Source organism: Chelonoidis abingdonii, chromosome 18, assembly GCF_003597395.2.
Source record: "Chelonoidis abingdonii isolate Lonesome George chromosome 18, CheloAbing_2.0, whole genome shotgun sequence".
Taxonomy (NCBI): Eukaryota; Metazoa; Chordata; order Testudines; family Testudinidae; genus Chelonoidis; species Chelonoidis abingdonii.
Window position 1 is genome coordinate 18,619,165 of NC_133786.1, and position 19,844 is coordinate 18,639,008.

At 52.6% G+C, this 19,844-nt stretch overlaps 1 protein-coding gene across 1 annotated transcript in view; it reads right to left on the bottom strand.

Moving 5' to 3' along the window:
* The window catches only part of DSCAML1 (DS cell adhesion molecule like 1), a 323,770-nt gene that overhangs the window by 90,544 nt on the left and 213,382 nt on the right, over window positions 1-19,844 (bottom strand). The window contains exon 11 of the mRNA XM_075073502.1: window positions 19,103-19,279. Coding sequence (XP_074929603.1) covers window positions 19,103-19,279 — 177 coding nt within the window. The remainder of the gene's footprint in view (window positions 1-19,102; window positions 19,280-19,844) is intronic.

A 19,844-nucleotide genomic window follows, 5' to 3' on the forward strand; every position in this document is an offset into this window, starting at 1 on the left:
CGATTGATATGATGTGCACGCATGTCGGAAAGAATTTTTGTCCTCTTAAGCAACACCCGGATGGAATCGAGGTCGGCAGGTGCCCCCTGGCGTCGGCGCCGTTGCAGCACCACATATATGTACCCCTTGCCGACCCGCCCGCTCCTCAGTTCCTTTTGCCGGCTACTTGACAGTGGGAAGGAGGTGCGGGTTGTGGAATGGATATGAGCAACATCATCTTCGAAGAACAAACAAACAGTTCAAAGGTTGAGTAACCGTCTTTTCTTCTTCAAGTGCTTTTGCTTCATATCCATTTCCAAGTAAGGTGAATCCCAAGCCTTACCTTAGGGCGGTGAGTAAGGTCGGAGTTGGCACTGTGAATGCAAAACAGCCAAGCCAGAGCTGGCATCGTCCCCTGGATTGCTGTCCAAGGATAATGGGCAGAGGAAGGTTGTGCCACGAGACCACGTAGCTACGGCATATTCCATGGATCGGCCACACGAGCTAGAAATTGCAATCGATGAGGCCTGAGCCCTGGTGAATGTTGCAGTCCTCGGCCTGGAGAGGGCGTGAAGGACGGTCTAAATCATGGCACGCTCAATGCACGCCGTGACCCAAGACGAATATTCTCTGAGATGAGTCGGGTTGACCTTTCATCCTGTCTGCCATGCTGACAAAAAGTTGGATCTCTCTCTCCTGGGCTTGGTGGTAGGCCCAGGGCGTCCAGAAGGACCACTGCGTTGGGTGTTCCAATCCCTGGGATTCAGGGAGGGCACGGGCGTGGGGGTCCAAATCCCCATACAGAGCGCTGTCTGGGCGGGACGAACCCAAGGGGTGTCTCGACGGCCAGAGCGGAGTGGATAGTCCGTGCGGTGGGTACCGGACGTCACGCCGTGCCGGAGAGTGGTACCAGGAGTCATACCGGTGCCGAGATCGGGACCGGGACCTTTGACCAGCGCGGTGCCGGGAGGTCGACCGGGACCGAGAGTAACGACGGTGGGATCGACTCCACCGGGAACAGTGCCGGGAGCCAGACCGCCTTGATGAGTACCGGTCCGGAGAACACGACCTGGACCGGTGCCGCGAGTACAACCGGCGCCGAGAGGGGGATCGGTACTGGGACTGCGAGTGGCATCTGGATGCGGATCGGCGGTACGAGCGGGAGCGGTGCCGGGACCTCGACCGTGAACGGTGCCTGTGCGTCGCCTCGGTGGACGTTGGCCTGATCATCGCCAGCTTTCCCGCTGAAGAAAGGACCCGCACCGGTGGTGCCAGGGGTTGAGGCAGAGTAGGCTCTGTGAGTGCAATCAGTTCCCTCGCCGTTGCGAAAGTCTCCGGCGTGGTGGGAACAGCAAGCTCAACCAAGGCATGCGCCGGGGAGTTGTCTTATACCGGACTCGACGGCTCTTGCCTGGCCGGAGTCGACGATGTGGGAATCACCGGTGCCGCGGCAGCTGGCGGTGCCAGACGGCTCGGTCTTCCATGCTCAGACTGCGGTTCCAAAGATGCAGCCGCAGGAGCCTTTGGCATTTTTGCCTTCGGGGACAGGGAGCAGTGCCGGGTTGACTTCTGCACCGGAGACTGTTGGTGTCGAGGTGTTTTGGCGGTACCGGCTGTCTCTGGTGCTGATGGAGCACTTCTGGCCGGTGTGGACTGCGGCGCACTAGGTGCCAAAGCTGCAGGGATCAGGGCCGCCTCCATCAGGAGCTGCTTCAAGCGAGAGTCCCGCTCCTTTTTAGTCCGTGGTTTGAAGGACTTACAAATACGGCACTTGTCCGTAAGGTGGGATTTCCCCAGGCACTTCAGGCAGCGATCATGGGGGTCTCCCGTAGGCATTGGCCGGTGACAGGCCGAGCACTGTTTGAAACCGGGAGAGCCAGGCATGAGCCCGGGCCCCGGGAGGGTGAGGAGGATTGAACCTCAGCCCTCTATCTATATACAGTAACTATACTAACAACTACTAATAACTACTAACAACTAACAGTCTACAAACTAGAACTATGAACTTAGAAAGACAAAAAACGGGTGAAGAGTTAGGGAAGGGGAGGTCAGCTAAGCCGCACTCCACTGTCCCAACGACCGACACGGGCGGTAAGAAGGAACTGAGGAGCGGGCGGGTCGGCAGGGGTATATATGCGGTGCCGCAACGGCCCCACGCCAGGGGGCGCCTGCCGACCCATCGGGTGTTGCTAGGGGAAAATTCTTCCGACGAACGTGCACGCGGCGTGCGCACACCTACCTACTTGGAATGGATATGAGCAAGCACTCGAAGAAGAACTATTTGTGCAAAAACAATCTTGTTATGTTCCAAGAAAAATACAAAGAATCAGCAGAAAAGGAAACACTACGAGCTGGACTGATATAAAATTGTATAAGAACTAGAGGCAATGGCATGCCCTGGATCATGGCGGCCCACCCAGAATTGTCTCTGGAATTGTGTGGGTAGAAGGCCTAGTAAACAAAGGAAAAGAACTGATGACGCGATGGAATGGACTATAAATGGTTGCCTGTGATTTCTGCAGATTGGAGTTGTTCATTGATCCAGAGCCCCTTGTGGATATAGATGTAATTTTCACCAGCTCCCTGCGTCTTGTGATCGGAAGGAATCTCAATTGGCCATCAGGACCATTCTGATCTCTGGTATAGTATGTTTCAGGTGTGACTGTGGAGTGAGTAAGGTTTGTTCTGTGAGTATTTAGAGTATTATATACCAACACTGTGCCCGGTATCTAGTTGTTCCCTATCCTGTAGGAAGACCTCTATTGCGGATCTAACAAGGGAACCCAGCCTCTGGGAGAAATGAGCTGATTGCACTAATTACTGGGAAGAAGCCAGCCAGCTTCTTGGCAATAACCTGGAGAACAAGGGCCTCTCAGCCAGGCCCCTCCGGGCATCTTCACGCTGCCGGGGGGGTCACTCAGTCCCTACACTTCCCCTGGCCTGGCCTGCTTCCAGCACCTCTCAATCTTTTCCTTCTCTCGATCAGGCACAGAACTATGAATGCAAATCTGCAGGGGAGTCCAGCTTGCTGGCCTGTGCCCTTTGTATATTTAACACTTGCTGGATATTGCAATTGGCTACAGAAAGTCAGGGCCATCTCAGAGAGACTGAACAATAAAGTGGAACTGCTGGCAGACCTCCCCCTATGATAAAGCCTTCCAAATAATGAGCCTTCGAGAATACTTAGGGTCCAGTTAATAAAATACACTCAGCCCCGCCACACTCCAGGCGCTTGTGCACCCACAGCTGGTGCCCAGGTTCCAGTCACAGCACGAGAGAATCAGGACACTGTCAATAGTAAATCAGAGTTTTGCCTCTCTAGAGCTTCTTCCATCCCGCAGGCTTTGCACATTGCCCTGCAGCCACTGCCATGGCACTCATGCGAGGGAGGGTTACCCCTATTCTACTCGGGAGGAAAAACTCATCCAGGGAGGTTCAGTGACGGGGTCTGGGTCACGCTATGAGCCAAGGACAGACCTGGACTGTGAATCTCCCTTCTCCTGACTCTCAGCTTGGTGCCCGACTCTCCAGGTCACATTCCATTTGCAGTAAAAGTACAAGAATCCTGGCCGAGGAAATGTACTGAGCAATCAGCCCCAATTGTGTGTGGTCCCTCCCCCGCCATCATCATGTGCTGTGATGGCTCCTACCTAACGTGTCCTTTCCTGCTACTAGGGTTGGCACAACTGTAGCAAACCCAATTCATCCGCCTCGCAAGCACAAACAGACTGAAAACAAACCACCGCAGAGCCCCCGACACAGACCAAGCCTGCAGTTAATCAAATTTGGCTTTCACTAAAAAAGTCATTCTTTATCCAGCAAGCGAGGAAGGCTGCACCTTCGCAGTCCCCAGAGCGGTATACACCATGCAGGAAAAACAGGCTTGAGGGGGTTGGATAAGCAGGAAAAAAAATGTAATGCATAAACAAACAGCACTGCTGAGTCCCACAGTAATATATGATAATGACAATGCGCAAAGGCAACACACACTGTTATAATGGGACACAAGAGAGTTTAATGAGCTATGACTTCTCGGCTTTCTGTGGCAATGTAATTCAATTAACAGCTACAGAAACCTTTCCTCTCTGGCTGCGTGTGCTAGTGGGGTGCAGAGCAGACAAATCAGATTTGGGGGAGTGGGCATGGAGGGGTGGGGGCTGTGTCTGACAGCTGGCAAGGACAGCTCTGCCTTGTGACAAGCCTTCAAAGCACCCTGTAAAAATTCCACCTGGGGCCCGCCCGAGGGGAGCTGTGGCCACGCAAAACTTTACACATGAATGGTGGTGCGACTCCGAAGGCGCATGGCAGACAAAATGCGGAGGGCTGGGGGGGGCGGCAGGAGAGATGGCAAACAACTGAGGAAAGGGAGGACCACTTCCCAGGGAACATGCGAGTCACCACAGGACACAGAAGCCAAGCAGGGGACACAGGAGAGAGCTCAGAGACGAGTGCAGGAGCTTTCCTCCCTGGGTCGCTGTTCCCTACCTTGGGAGGGCTCCCAGCACCCTAGTGCAGTTAACTGCTTGCCGTGTGGTGACTGCAGAAAGGAAAAAGGGTCACGGCAGGTGTGTTATGAGAGGGAGGGTGGATGACCCGACTAGTGACTAAAGCACAGGGCTGGGAGGGCTGCAGTCTGACACCGATGTCCTGTATGACCTTGGGCAGGTGACTTCCCCCCTCTGTGCTCCAGCTTCCCTGTCAGTGAAACGGGGACAGCAGCACCTCCCTGCCACCTGGGCCTTGGGAACAACACCGAGATCCTGGCATTCAAGGGGCTACAGAAGTGCAAAGCTTGGTAACAAATCTGTAGCCACCTTGGGCTTCCTGTTTGTCACAATGCTGCATGCCAGGCCAGTGGGAACTTCACAGCCCCACTAGAAACAGAATTACAGAACCTGCTGCCACAGCCCTTGGGCTAAAGGAGAATCTCTTAGCAGTACAGGTCCTGTGACACACAGCTGGGCAGCTCTGATCCCATCCAATCCACAGCACAGGTGTATGCACACACTAGTCAGTACATTCGTGTAAACTAGTCTGGTCATTGCATGCGGTGAGTTTGGATTTCTTTGGGCAGTGGGGCTCAATGTGGTGTCATATTTTATGCTTAATTCCAGCAGGTACTAGCCTCGCCCAGCTGGCTACAATGGTCACTCCCGAGTCCCGCTTGGGCCCCTGCCTCTGTTGTGTCCACCCTTCCAGACACAGCCATTGCCCCTGGAGCCACGGTCCTCTCAGCAGGGGGGAGAGAGCCCACCTGCAATGGTGACAGGTGTTATGCACTGGCCATTCCAGAAGCCCCATTTCCCTCTAGTAGCTGTGGTTCACAGAGGTACGAATCCTAGCATCGGTGACGCTAATGAGGCTCAAGCGGTACAGGGCTGTTTGGGAGCAGGAGGTCTGGGTTCTGGCTGGCCACACCACATGTGGATGGGGTAGCTGATAAACGTATGTCTGCCAAGAGCCAAGATGAGAAAAGATTAGGGGTGGATGAGTTCACTGCACACCCTGAGCTCAATCCACCCCAAGGCAGTGCGATGGGGCAGAGGAGAGAGACTCTTGGATCTCAAGGCAGCCTTCACTCCACGAAGCTTCCAGCCTCAGTGACTGCTCTCCTGCGGATTAGGCAGCATGAGTCTGGTAGTGGGATGAGCTGCCCCCGAAGCACGTCTCTCCCCCAAAGAGACGCAATAGGAAAAGACATAACAGATGCACAGCGGAGCAAGGCAAAGCCAGGGCCATCCTGAAAGGGGTTAATGGCTCAGGCGCTACCTGCTGCAGATAGGTGACCTTTAAAGAGAGGACAGATTCCTGTGGTTACTGGTGCTTGCATTGGTTACCCTGTGCCTCTAGGGACTGCTGTGCTACACACAGCTCCTGGCGCATCTCTGCACAGACACACACTCCCTGGTGGCCCCATGGTTCAGTTAACGGGAAGACACCAAAGAGCAAGTGCAGAGTGAGACATACCCACCGAGCAGCCCCAGGAACAAGCTAAGTGCGCAGCTGCCTCCTGCTCCACCCATCCACAGCCCGTCATGGCAGCGTTGGCTTTTGTGGAATGGTTTCTAACGGAACTTTGTAGCCATCAGCTGACCTGCCCAGACCTCGCTTATCACATCGACACCCTCATGGCCCAGCCAGTCTGCACCAGCTTCCCTAGCAGATGCCCCTGCAGAAAAAAGGGGTCAAGAGGCCCAAAAGGCTTGTAAACAATAGACACCAGGCACTGAAGGATCTGACACACCACTGAGCTTTCAGATTTCCCCTCCATGGTGCTGCTCGTGTATGCTACATGCCAGGGGAGCAGTAAGAACATACTGCCCCGTGCACAGAGCAGAGATGGGCCTGGAACCACACACCCAAAACTTTGTGCGAGGTGGGAGTCCATGAATCCCATGAGCAGCCTCCACGTCTGGACTGGCAGCCTGGAATCAGCTCCTTAGGAAGCAGCAGCCATGTCCAAACCTCCATCTCAACTCAAGAGTGTTGGTCCAGCTCTTTACAAATAACCCCAAATTTCAGGCTGTTTGCAATTCAGATCCGATTGCACAGCCGGAGCAGAGGAGGGGAAAGACCATGCATTTAGTTGGCAGGGGCTGGCGCAAACCTTTTCTTAACTGCCTGCCGTGAAGGCTGTTCAGAGCATGCCAAATTCAGGGTGCCACATCCCAGTGCTCCTTGCGTGCCCAGCTGCAGAGTCCTCACCGAGTTACCACACACGTTCTCCTGTCTCCTGACTGGGGGTGGGGCGACAGAAGCTGGAGAATGTGGCAGCCCCGGAATTCTGGTCTTTACAAATCCAAAATTGATCCTACAGAAAAGTGATCAACCAGCAAACCCGGCAGAGCCAGTCTCTGGGCAGGATGGGGGGCAAAGGGGCATGGAAAAGATACACAAAGCTGCTCTGCAGCTGAGCAATTAGCCCCTTTCTCTGGGAGCAGCGGGCTCAGAGGGCAGCTCTGTTGCAAGCTTTGCTTCGCTGACATGCACTTATTGATGTTTGATTAAAAGCAGCACAGTGGATGTAAACATATCAACTTCCCAGGAGAGCAGCGTGCTGCCCAGAGAGGGGAAAGCAGCAAATCCAACACTACATACATTTTCCATTCTAATTTCCTAGGATTGGCACTCCGAGGCTCAAACAGGGAGCTAAAGGATTTCCCGCTGCACCGATTCTCCTTGAGCTGGCTAGGGCTAGGGCTGTGCACCCTCATCTCTCCCTCGCTCCCCTGCCCTCTCACCAGTTTGGGCCTCTTTCGAGGCTGATGGGCCCCCCAGGGAGGGAGAAAGCCAGTCTAACCAATGAAGTGCTGCACGGTTCCCGGGGAATGGAGAGCGAGTTGAGGGGAGAAAATCTATTTCAGAAACTAGACAGTTATCAGGACACGGTGTCACCTGTTCCAGCCTGGGAAATGGTTCCACGAAGGCTCCCGCCACTGAGTGGGGCTTGGCCGCCTGGCAGATACTTTACATTTTAATTCAGAAGTAATGGAAATGGAGCCGCCAGCCAGGACCGACGCTAGGGGTTTGAGCGCCCTAGGCGGACAGCAATTTCACCGCCTCCCGCGCTGGTCCGGCGGCTCTAGTGGAGCTGCCGCAGTGGTGCCTGCGGAGGGTCTGGTGCTCCGCGGTTCCGGTGGAGCTGCCACAGTCATGCCTGCGGGGCGGTCCATCGGAGCTGCGTGAGGAGCCGACCATCCGCATGCACGACTGCGGCAGCTCCACTGGAGCCGCAGACCAGCAGACCCTCCACAAGCACCACTGCGGCAGCTCCACCGGAGCTGCCTGCTGCCCCCTCTGGCAAAATGCCGCTCACCAATTATTCTGGCGCCCTAGGCGATTGCCTAGGCTGCCTAAATGGTAGCACCGGCCCTGCCATCAGCAGAACAGCTCAAACTCTGCTCAGCGAGGAGACGGGAGACTGGAGCATGCGGGGTGATGGGGGAGTCAGGACTCCTGGGTTCTCTTCCCACCTCTGGGCGGGGAATGGGTGTAGGGATGAGAACAGGAGTGCAGAGAGCCAGGATGCCTAGGTTCTATTCCTAGCTCAGCTAGTGGTCAGAGAAACAGAAAGGGAGAGTCCGGTCTCTGCCCCTGACTTGCTGCAAGACTCTAGGAGATTCAGTGGACTCTTTATACCCATTTTATGGACAGGGAAACTGACATTTATCCCATTCCCAGGGAAGCAGTGAGGCTTAGTTGACTGATGCTTGCTAAGTTGTCCTGAGTTCCTGGCCTGGGTGGATGGGCCATGGAAGGACAAAGTATTGTTAAAGGACACGTCGCTCCCCCACCGTCTGACCCTCTTGATTCACCCCTTCCGAAAAGACTCCAGCCAAGGATTCACAGCCTCGCTCACTGTGTGGCCTGTGGCTTGCCGAGGTAGCAGCCCGTTTTCAGACTGTTTACACAAGATACTGTGCTAGACTGACGCCCTTGATTACCACAGAGCCAAACCAGCAGGCCAAGGCAAGCTTCCCCCAAGCCACCCTCTTCCGAGAGGCCAGCTCAGGGGGCCAGAGGGGAGAGGTCAGGCCCCATGACCCCCTCCATCCATCAGCCTTGCCCCTGAGGTGCCAGCTAGAGAACAAGAGACAATGTGTGTCTCTCCTGCCTGCCAGGAACCAGACTGATACCCCACAAACTCCAGACAGATGGCAAGGGGTGACGCTGCAGCATAGCCAACCCCATGCTTCCACAAGTCATGACCCAGGCCCCAATAGCACGAGACTGACTTAAAAATAGTGAGATTAGAAATATAATAAATGGTGGAGTTTCTTTGCCTTCCAGTGTCTGAGTCTCTAGGATGCATTTGGGTCACATTTTCAAGCTATTTGCTACAACCAGGAAGGCTAGAAATTGACTTTTTATTTTAAAGGAAAGTGGAAATTCTTCTCCCGTCACAGGACTCCAGGAGATGGGGCTTTAGGAAAACATGGACTACTGCAGGACTCGTGATAAAGATGCGAGAATTGGTGATACAATAAAAGTGACACCTCCTCCCCCACCACATACCCTAGAATTTCTCCTATTTCATTCCAAGTTCAAACCCTGCAGGGCACCTGTTCTGGATGCTCTCTGAGCTGGAGCCAGGTGGGAAACTGGCTTATGTCAGACACTGGAGCAGGACCAAATGCTGCCACTCAAGCTAATTTAATCATCGCATCTGTGCAAGGTTTGCTGCACTGTGGCTTCAGGAATTCCCCTCGCAGGGGCGCAGCCAGGGAAGGGGAGGAAGGGTTCTGACATGGCTTGTGGCTGTTACTGCCTCTCAGCCTTTGCTGGGGATGGCTGGGAAGCTCCTGACAGAGGAAACCCTGGAAGCGTCCACCTCTTTATGGAAGCTGGATACCGTGGCAAGGAGGCTCATTGCTGGACACACGGGGGGTCGTTACTGCCTAGAGGACAGTGCCCTGGGCATGTGGGACAGGTGTGTCCAGGGGAACAGCTCCAGGCTGGACTCACATTTCCAGCGTTAAGTGATGACATGCCGACTAATAATGTTCCATGTGTCTTTAGGCCCTTCTAGCCAAGAATCTCACAGCAAGTCAGTCAGTTTTCCCGGGTTACGGGTCCTACAGAGACCCAGCATGTAGCTGGGGACACTGTGGTACAGCGGTGAAATGACACCCAACGTCACATGACGAGGCATGGCAGGGATGGGAACCCAGGAGTCCTGACTGCCAGCTCCTGGCTTTGATGGCAAAGCCACACCTGAGGGAACCGGGGGAGCACGAAGTATCATTCGGATCTCCCACCTACCATGGCTTCCCTAACCTCCCCTTGCAATATGAATTGGGAGCCTGGGACATCAGTGCCTCTGGGCCACAGGGATGGAGTCACATCACCCTCCCCATGGCCTAGGCCAGGAGTAGGCAACCTATGGCACAGGTGCCGAAGGCGGCACGCGAGCTGCTTTTCAGGGGCACCCACACTGCCCGGGTCCTGACCACCAGTCTGGGGGACTCTGCATTTTAATTTAATTTTAAATGAAGCTTCTTAAACTTTTAAAAGTCTTATTTACTTTACATACAACAATAGTTTAGTTATATATTATAGACGTATAGAAAGAGACCTTCTAAAAATGTCAAAATGTATTACTGGCACGCAAAACCTTAAATTAGAGTGAATAAAAGAAGATTCGGCACAGCGCTTCTGAAAGGTTGCCGACTGCTGGCCTAGGCTCTGGCTGCAGGGGGTTGCTCTCTACAGCCCGGCTCTACCAGTCTCAGAAGGAAAAGTTCAGACAAGCAGCACCCCTCCCCCCTCTGCGGGTGGAACTTAATAACGCTTCTCGTGCAAGGTCTCTTGCCCTGGTCTCTCTCTGTTAATAATTTCCTCTCTCTCTGCCTATATGGTTTTGACAAGTGGCTGAGATTCCAGCTGAGCGTCCACAGCGACATAGGCTGCATTGAGGTCCCTGGGGGGAAAGAGGCCCGAGAATGCACTCCACTGGCCTGATTCACCCGCAAGGCTCTTTTCCTGAGGCGTCACGCAGACTCCATGGGCAGATGTTTCCTACCACACCAGTTTTCTCCTTCAGACCGGTGCGCTGCCCCCATCCGGTCTGAGCGGCCCGGGATTCGCTCCGCACCCAGATCGCAGGCTTAAAGCAAAATCAGCACTTCTCATGAGTTTGCCTGGAGACAGGAAGCAAACTCCCCCTTGTCTGCAGGTACATCTGCACTGCAGTCAGACACCCATGGCTGGGCCATGCCCGCTGACTCAGCCTCACGGAGCTCGGGCTGGTGGAGACGTTCAGGCTCAGGCTAAAGCCCAGTGCAAGGACCCTGTGAAGTGAGAGGGTATCAGAGCTCAGGCTGCAGCCCGAGCTGGTATGTCTACACGGCACTGAAACAGCCCCACAGCCTGAGCCCCAGGAGCCCGAGTCAGCGGCATAGGCCAGCTGCGGGTGTCTGATTGCAGTGCAGACACATCCAGCTCCATCCCCACCCCAGACTTGCATGTCGTGGCTCTGGGCCCATCGTTACATGAGCCCTCATTGTGGTTTCTGGGCTGCTTGCGCCATGTATTTCAGCTTGTGGTAAGGATGGGAGAAGCCAGCACACCTGTGCGCAGGGCACTTGGTGAAGGATTGAGGCGTGAGAGAGAGTAGGAAAAGCACAGAAAGGCCATAGGGACGGCGAGGCTGGCACAGCCCAGCATGGCTGGGGTGGGCTGAGTGTAAGCCAGTCAAGCCAGCGGAGGACCCCTTGCCCCTTATGACTTTCCAGTGACATACTGCGCTGTAGTCGTGTCAGGGCAGGTGTGGAAAGGGCATCAAGAGGCATCTGCACAAAGATCTCAAATCCTCTCCAGATCACCCGCTTTCCCAGCAAAGCCCTGGACTCGCCCTGCCAACAGCCAGCCTAGCAGCAGCCAGAGAGGGGCTGGAGACAGGTGAGCAGGAGGACAGCATCCAAAACGAACCTCAGATGCCATCCCATGATACAAACAGTAGGCTGGACAGACTGACGGACAAGCCTGGATCTAGCCAGGTGGCCCTCCCCGGTAGGAAGGGTCTGCGACCCGATATACAACGCTGTAGTGCTCAAGGCGCTACCAAAGCTTAATGTCAGGAAAGAGCTCTTCCTCGTGGGGAGGTGCAGGGAGGTCCTGGCACAGACGAGTTTTTACCTTTGTGTCTCTATTTGTCAGAGATGCTGGGCACCTGCTGACAACACTGTGAGCTGTGGGTGCTCAACATCATTGAAAAATCAGCCCCCAAGGCTGTGCCCTGTTTCTGCAAACCATTGGCTTCCTACCACGGCACACAACAGGGTCAGGAGTTCAGCTGATATGATGGAATGTGCATTGTAGGGTGGTTGTTTTTTAAGGTTTCCTTTGGGAACCATTTTTCTGGCAGTTACTAAAATCTCCCACTCCCCATGCCCTCATCTCCTCCCTCCAAACCACAAGCCAGAACAGCCCCCTCCTCCCCAAACAGCATTTCCTTTTCTTGTTTTTCCCTTGTGTGTCCCTGTTTCTTGTTAACAAGACACAGACAAGAGACTGATCCTATTTGGTGGGCAGAGATAAGATTGCTACAAAGGGAATTGTCAACGCGCTGTGCGTTCTGCCATCCTGAGCCCAGGCCGGGGGTAAGGAAAGCAGCACTGCACTGGAATGACAATCCAATGAAAACCACAACAAAGAATGATGCTTTCCCCCCCCACCCCACCCCAGAGCTGGCTCTGTGATATTAATTTGATTGCACCCATTTCAGCTTCTTGTCTATACTGATTAGCTGAGTTTCACCTGAAGCATGAGATTAATTCAAATTGCATGGAAGCAATCAGTTATGCTCTTGGAGTACTGACAGCGAACCTCCAAATACATCCCAGCTTGGTGCCTCTGCTGGCAGGGAGCAGGCATGTGCCAGACCGGAGGCACACGCGTGTGCACGCCATCTCCCAACTCCAGCTTAGGGCCTTGACCATGCCAGCTGCTGAGCACCCTTCAGCACCCGGGGACTTTCAAAGGGAGCTAAGGGTGCTCAGCATCTCGAATGAGGAGCTCAATACCTAGTCAGATCCACACCTAGAGCTTTCACCATGTCCCCCAGCCCCAGTGAGAAGGGGTTTCTACGTAACTGTGTAAAGGGTGAGCCTCCCTTTTGCTGCACGCTTTCAATCCTGCCCTAGCTCACTACATGGCCTCGACCTAGTCCCTACGGAAGCTCTGTGAACATCGCTAAACCACTACACAGGCTGGGACAGACTGGCTGCCAGGAGAGGCTCAGACACCCAAATAACTGGAGTGCATCACAGCGACACAGCTCACTTCAGAACTGTTCACAGCTACAGCTTTTCACAGACGCTCTCCTGAGCACTACCTTTAAAGGGACAAAACATGTGGTAATATTCCCATGCTGGGAATTTGTTAATAGACACGAAAGCAGCTGTTTGGATAGTTAACTTCCCCTGCAGCGTTTGCAAGCTGCAGGCCAGTTGCCACACCATTGCTCACACGGAGTAGTATTGACCTCCACAAGTAGCCCCATCGCCTTCGGCCTTCCTCATGGCGGACAGGATGACTCAGAATCAGGGCATCGTAATCTGTCCTCAAGCACTGCACGAAGCCAGGGAGAAAATGGACAGATTTCTGCTTGCTGTCCAGCTAAGACAGAGTGCAGAAACATCAAAAAAGAGCATTACAGGTGAAACGCCAATCTGATTCTTAAAACTCCTGGAATTTTACACAAGGAGGGTTTTTTGTTTGTTTTAAATTGTTATTTTAAACTTGACAGCATCACCTTACATTTGCCTCCAACGTGCACAGAGCAAAAATGCTCTTTAGAAAACCCTGCACGTAAATTCAGTATGTTATGATCACACACTTACAGCCTAGAGACTAGCCAAGCATGGGCCCCATTGTGCCGGGTCTGTACAGACTCTCCCTGGCCTGAAGAACTACACCAGGTGGCCTGAAGAGCTACCTGAAGGCGGCACGCGAGCTGATTTTCAGTGGCACTCAACACTGCCTGGGTCCTGGCCACTGGTCTAGCGGACTCTGCATTTTAATTTAATTTTAAATGAAGCTTCTTAAACATTTTAAAAACCTTATTTACTTTACATACAACAATAGTTTAGTTATATATTATAGACTTACAGAAAGAGACCTTCTAAAAACATTAAAAAGTATTACTGGCATGTGAAGCCTTAGAATAGAATGAATAAATAAAGACTCGGCACAGCACTGCTGAAAGGTTGCTGACCCCTGGGCTACACAGATAGGGGACTGCTGCTCCCCCTGAGCGCAAGGCTGGCCTATGTGCTAATAGTCTAGGCTTTCATGAAGCAGTCGATAAAATGATGCTTTTATCTTATGAAGTCTGAAAATCCATAGTCCAAAAAGAAGCACGATGGATCAGAACTTCCATGTCATCTCTCCCGCCCTCACCTCATTCTGCGTTGGCATGTCAGAAACATTGGGGAACACAGACAGTTAGACAGAGGCCCAATGAGACCCCTGCCCTGCAGGCTTTTTAAGCACTTCTGATCTCATGCTCCGCAGGCTCAGCCGAAGAGGGAAGCTGTTTCAGATGCTTTTCCACTTCTCTGTAAATGCTGTAGACATACAGATTGCTGGCCTATTATCCAGACACTTGATCATCTCTCCAAAGGAAAGGTGATGGCCCTCTGCAATCTTCAATATTGTACTCATGCCATTGTCAAACCAGCTGACAGGGAACGGGGCTGGGGGGGAGGGAGGAGAGGTAGCAAAGGCGGAGGAAGCAGCTACTGCCTGAAAATGAGCTCAAGCGAATGGAGGGGGACTAGGGCAGGGTCTGACAGCCAGTGAAGGCTGCACCCCCCTCTCCAAAATGTGTCTTGCAAACAGCAACCTGAGCTGTCCTGCGGTGCTGTTGGATTTTACTCCTGCTGCCGTGTTTTCTGCACACACAAAGCATGTCCCTTTAAGTCTCTGCACCTTTTATTTCAGATTAGCAGGAACACAGATGAACAGATGCAGCATCTCCCCAAGAGAGCACAGTGTGTGACTTGCTCTTCTGCAGCAGCCATCTTGAAGCAGAAACCTGTATCCGAAAATGGAGGCCCTCCAAGCTGATGGGCCAGCAGGGTCCTCAGGAAGGTAATGGGACAGCTGCCTTTGCAGTTTCACTGCAGCACACTCCACGAGAGAGCTGCAAGGCATGGCCCATAGAGAACGACAGACACAGCTTTCTCAACCTGCTCCTCCTCTCCCCTCAACTTACCCATATGAGCTGCATTAACCTGGCTAGCATCCGTCCTGCAGCAGAGACAAGACTATTGGAGATCACTCCTGGGCTGGTGAGGAGAGAATGCACCTGGCCTTTGCGTTGCAGACACAGAAACAAGGGTATAGGAGCAGCCTCAAAATCATCTCCAGGGGAGACGCCCCATCTCTGAACCACAGTACGTACACACTGGACCGGACACTCAATGGATGCGAACTGTCATAGCGCCATCACAACAACATGCACAAAATTTCCACCCACTGAGGATCAGGCCCCCTCTCTCTCGACACCCAAAATGGTGCATAACTGTGCTCATGCTCCCTTGATCCCCTCACCGGCTCTCTGCTCACTAAGCCCTCCCCCAGGGTTACTTCTCACATCCAAACACCTGCCTATTCCCCTGTAGTAAACAGCTGCTACAAAAAAAAACACTTCCCCTAAAATGTGAAACTTTCTTGCCAAAATTACACTGGCCCAGGACAGGTGCTATCCGGAGCAGCCTCAATGATTGGGTTAAGGGCATAGGGAATAAAATAGATCAACACTGAATTTGCATTTCCAGAGGGAAAACCCCAAGTTTTAAGAGCCTCTCGTGTCTCAATCAAGCCAAGAGAGACTCACCAACTCTCGTGTTCTGAACAGAACAGCGTCCCCCTCCTTCCCTTCCCGGTGTCTCTGCGGGAAGAACCACACTAACATTATCAACAATTACTTGGGATGCTTACACAAAAGCTTCTACAAACCCCACGGCACTTTACTAACCATAACTTGTACCAAACCATCTCTGTGATGTCTGTAGCATTATCCCCATATAACAAGTGGGCAAACAGAGACTGGCCCCGGGATCCTAGAGCAAGCCAGTGGCTGAGCTGAGACAAGCACCCAAGAGTCCTGACCACTAGACAATACTCCTTCATGAGTGCACATATGTCCTGTCCCGCACTCTGGGAGCCATTGTGCGGCTGGTACTACCTTCTGCCCTCTTGTGCTCTCACAACTTCCACCCAATGTTTGTTAAAGGCAGGAAAGAAGGGTTGAGAAAAGGCAACCCAAGGGTTAAACTTCCAAGGAGGATAAAACCAGAGCTGTTTTCTTCACTTGCCATCTGACAAAAGCAGCAGCTCAGTCTTTATGGGGCTGGTGAGTTTGCAAGGCTCCAAGCCACACCCATAAATCCCTACATGGGACTTTCTCTCTCCATTCTGGGGATCTGCTCAGTGCCCATCACTGCAATATCTGGGCACAGAGACACAGAACCTTCCCCACATATAAGAAGCCTCTGGACTCTTCTCAGCAATATGGCTTTAAAAGGCCAGTCCCCGTCTCTCTTCCACACACAGGCACATTTTGTTTGGACTCTGATTAACTTTCATTTGACTCCATCCACAGTGACCTGCCATTAAATGAAAGCTCGCACTGATCTCACTTTAATTAGCCTGACATTTCACTAAACAAAATCAAAAAATGAAACAAAACAAAGAACCCTTATAAGGTTTAATTGGCTGTGGCGCTTTGTCTACCTATTCAGTCGAGCCTTTTCAAAGGCTGCCGAGCTCTCCGAGAAACGTAAGAGCACATGCATAATAAGGTTATGTGCTATTCAAGTCAGCAAGCAACCTGTCCTGGGATGCAATTACACAAGGTAGCAGGGACGCGGAGACAGTTCAAACTCTGGATAGTTCTGCACATTCACTCTGGATTAATCACCTGCACTTTGTACCTGCATTTTATTGAAGTATTTTGTTTGAAGTTGCTCTTTTCAATGCATCAGTCCACAGGAGAAATTAACACATGTGAGGGAAGGGAGGGAAATACCGTGGCGAAGGGGCTACCAGAGCCAGTCTGTTCATTTCATTTTTTCGACTAATTTCTAATGTCTGAGTCCTGACTGGGAATTGATAAGCACTGGGTGCAGAGATTCGGGAATGCCAAGCTAGGGACGCCAGCCTCAGCTGGAGTTGGGGTGGCCGCATGACCCAGGCTAGGGCAGACTTACTCATGTTTATTTTGTAATGAAAACCTTTGCGCATACAAATACAAAGAGGAGACCCTGGGTGCAGTAAGCATCAGGTGCTGGCTGGCCCTATTTAAAGCTAGTGGAAATAATTCCCCAGCTCCTACCTGAGCACAGCCAGTTTCATCATGCTGGCAGACAGCCTCAAGATGTGGAATGGGTTGGGCCTGGACCAGTCAGTGGGTCTAAAACCTCTGTCCAGCCCCTGCCAGTCCCCAAATATGCCATCATAAGGGTCTGATCCTATGAACTTCAGTCATGTGAGTAGTGCCACTGAAGTAAATTAGACACGCATAGATTTACTCACATGTATTTTCTGGATTGAGGCTTTATAACCAATCAGCTGGGGGAAGCTGCATCTTAAATAATAAAAATCACAAAGGGACAGATCCTGAAGTCCTCGCTCAGGCAAAGCTCCCACTGACTCCACTAAGAGTTGTGTACGTGCAAGCCCTAAGGGGAAAGCGTGGGCCATTAATGGTTAGCCTGTCCAGAGTTCCTTTCTCCTCGTGGATCTCAAAGCACTTTACTTGTGCTAATTAGCTTACCAAAGCCATGAAGGGCTCAGCACTGGAATGGAGCAGGACAGCTGTTTAACCACACACAGCAGCGCTACACTCTTGAAAGGCAGGAAGTACCAACCTGTGAAGTTTGGTGAATAAATAGCTCAAAGGGCTCGCTGCAGCCCTGCGTGATATTGTTTCCCAGCCTGGTAATAAATCCCTGAACATCTGATGATCTGTGACGGAGTCGTGACACGATCTTAACTCGAGTGACACGAGTGAGCCACTGCAGTAATGAGCACAACTGAGATATTCTGCTTCTTTCAGATTTAAGCTCTTGCAACAACAAAACTAAACAAAAGGAGCTGGAGATTATCTATTGCGCTGACAGCAGCGAGCAAGGAATCCAATACCGCGCGCAGTGCGAACAAGGTGTCTAACAACACTGCCAGGCCCATACGCAGGGAGTTAGCAGAGTTATTTCCCTGCCTCCTTTCCCCTCGGATGATGTAGATCGATTGCCCAGTTTTATTAAGGACAAAGTGTTTTTTGATAGTGTAAGGGAAGCAGCTCCCCGGGGATAGGAATCAATCCCTCTTTCAGCTCCCTCTGCATTGACTGCCAGGAATTCACATGCTGGTCTGCCGAGGCGGAAAGGGCTTTGTGTGCGATACAGCATCTCCAAATAGAAAAGGAGGGAGCTATCAGATGACATTGCACCGAGCTGGCTGAGACACACCGTTCCAGCGAGGAGAGCCTGGCCCGCAGCCAGCACACATGGGCTGAGCCACGCTGCGTTCCCCTGCACCACGGAGCAACAGATAAAATGAAACGACCATGTGTCGTCTTTACTGCCCGGGTGTTTTGGAAATTTACCCTCCACCTGGCCCCTGGGGATTCAATTTAAGACCTAGCTGGGGCATGAGGCAGTTGGGGAGAGACACAGGCCCAGAGATACAGGGGACATAAACCCACCCAGACACTGCATTTCTCACTCCCCTCTGCTTGCCAACACCCACAGCACTCTAGGTGCTTTACAGACAGGAGACAAGGCACCCCCTGAAATCTAAGAAAATTTGACCCCCAAAACCAGATGTTGAGATGCAATCCTTGCTGCCTGTAAAGGACCCCATTCACCCCTGATCCCCTCACCAAGGGCAACGATCCCAATGAATTTACGCTCTGCAGCATAATCACTCCCACAATGGCCCCATGATCTCTCTGTACCAGCCATTCAGCTCTCTGGGTACCCCTGCTGGCAGGTGGACAGGACAGCTGATCAGAAACATTTGAAATTTCAATGACATTCTTTGTCAAAATTCCCAACTGGAAAAATGTTCTGTGAAAATCGAATAACCTGACAGATAACCTCCAAGGTCAGTGTTTGGGCAATGTCCTACTGCGAAGTGGCAGGGACCACCTCCGCTGTTACGTAGTCTGTGCATTCCACGGAGACCCTCTGGCCAGTTTCCCCAGCTCACTAGGTTTGACCACAGACCCATCCCCAATGCCTGGAGTCTTTCTTCTCTCTCTGGTGTTTCGAGGGACTCTGCATTCCAATTTCCTGAGCACACTGGAACCCCGGCTTTCCTGGCAGCCCAGTCACATCCTGACGCCCAGCACACAATGTGCCTCCTCAAGTAACTGACCTCCTCTCTTCCTCACTGGGCAGCTGTCCTTTCCCCACATTTGCTCTCTCCCTCCAAACACTGTAGGCCACACAGATTAGGGGGCATGTCAAGCGCTGCGTCTGTTCCCTGCTTCCCCTTGTCTTTCCTCTCTGCATTCAATTTGAGGGGGGACATCTTCCCTCTGCTCCCCGCCTGGCTTGCCCGCCCAGCTCTCTCCACCTCGGACGCGCTGTGAAATGGCTGAGTTACTTACTCTTGACGGTGAGGAACATAGACTTGCTGATGTCCGTCCCCACGCCGTTGCTGGCCTGGCAAAGGTAATAGCCGATGTCCTCCTCCAGCACGTGGCGAATGAGCAGTGAGCTGTTGGGGAGGATTTGAATGCGGCCCGTGAGGGGCACAGGATGGTACTGCTGGGGGTTCCCGCTTCCTAGGAGGAGACACGAAGAAACAATCCTCAGAGGACACAACGAAGGCAGAGAAAGTTTAAGGGCACCTGAGATTGGTATTGTCTGTTGCTTTGAAATGTCCCCCAGATTCCTAACGCTTCCCTCTCAGCCTGCCCGGACATCCCTCTACCCAGAGGAGTTCAAGAGAAAAAACAGCTGCCATTGCTGGAAGAGTCCCATAGAGAGCATGAGCTCCCAGCTGGGTCTGCACGCTCAGCTGCCTGCCGCGCACAAGGCTCAGAACCCAGCTTGCACCATCGCCCACGATGGCGAGTGGATAAAAGATGCAGGCCACCAGCAAAAGTGGCACCAGACTGGCTTCACGCCCCCCTCCACAGCACAGAAGAAGGGGAAAATAGCTATGTCTGCTGGGGAGAGGGAGAGATTTAAATGTGTCAAGCTTCACAATGGCACCCCCAGAATGGCATCCAAGTGCCAGCGGAAGCTGCGGTACAAGAGCGAACTTCCAGGTCGGACAGGCCGAAAAGCCCCAGGACAGAGACGCGAGGAAAGGTCTGGTTACAAGATGCTGACCTGTGCTAGGAT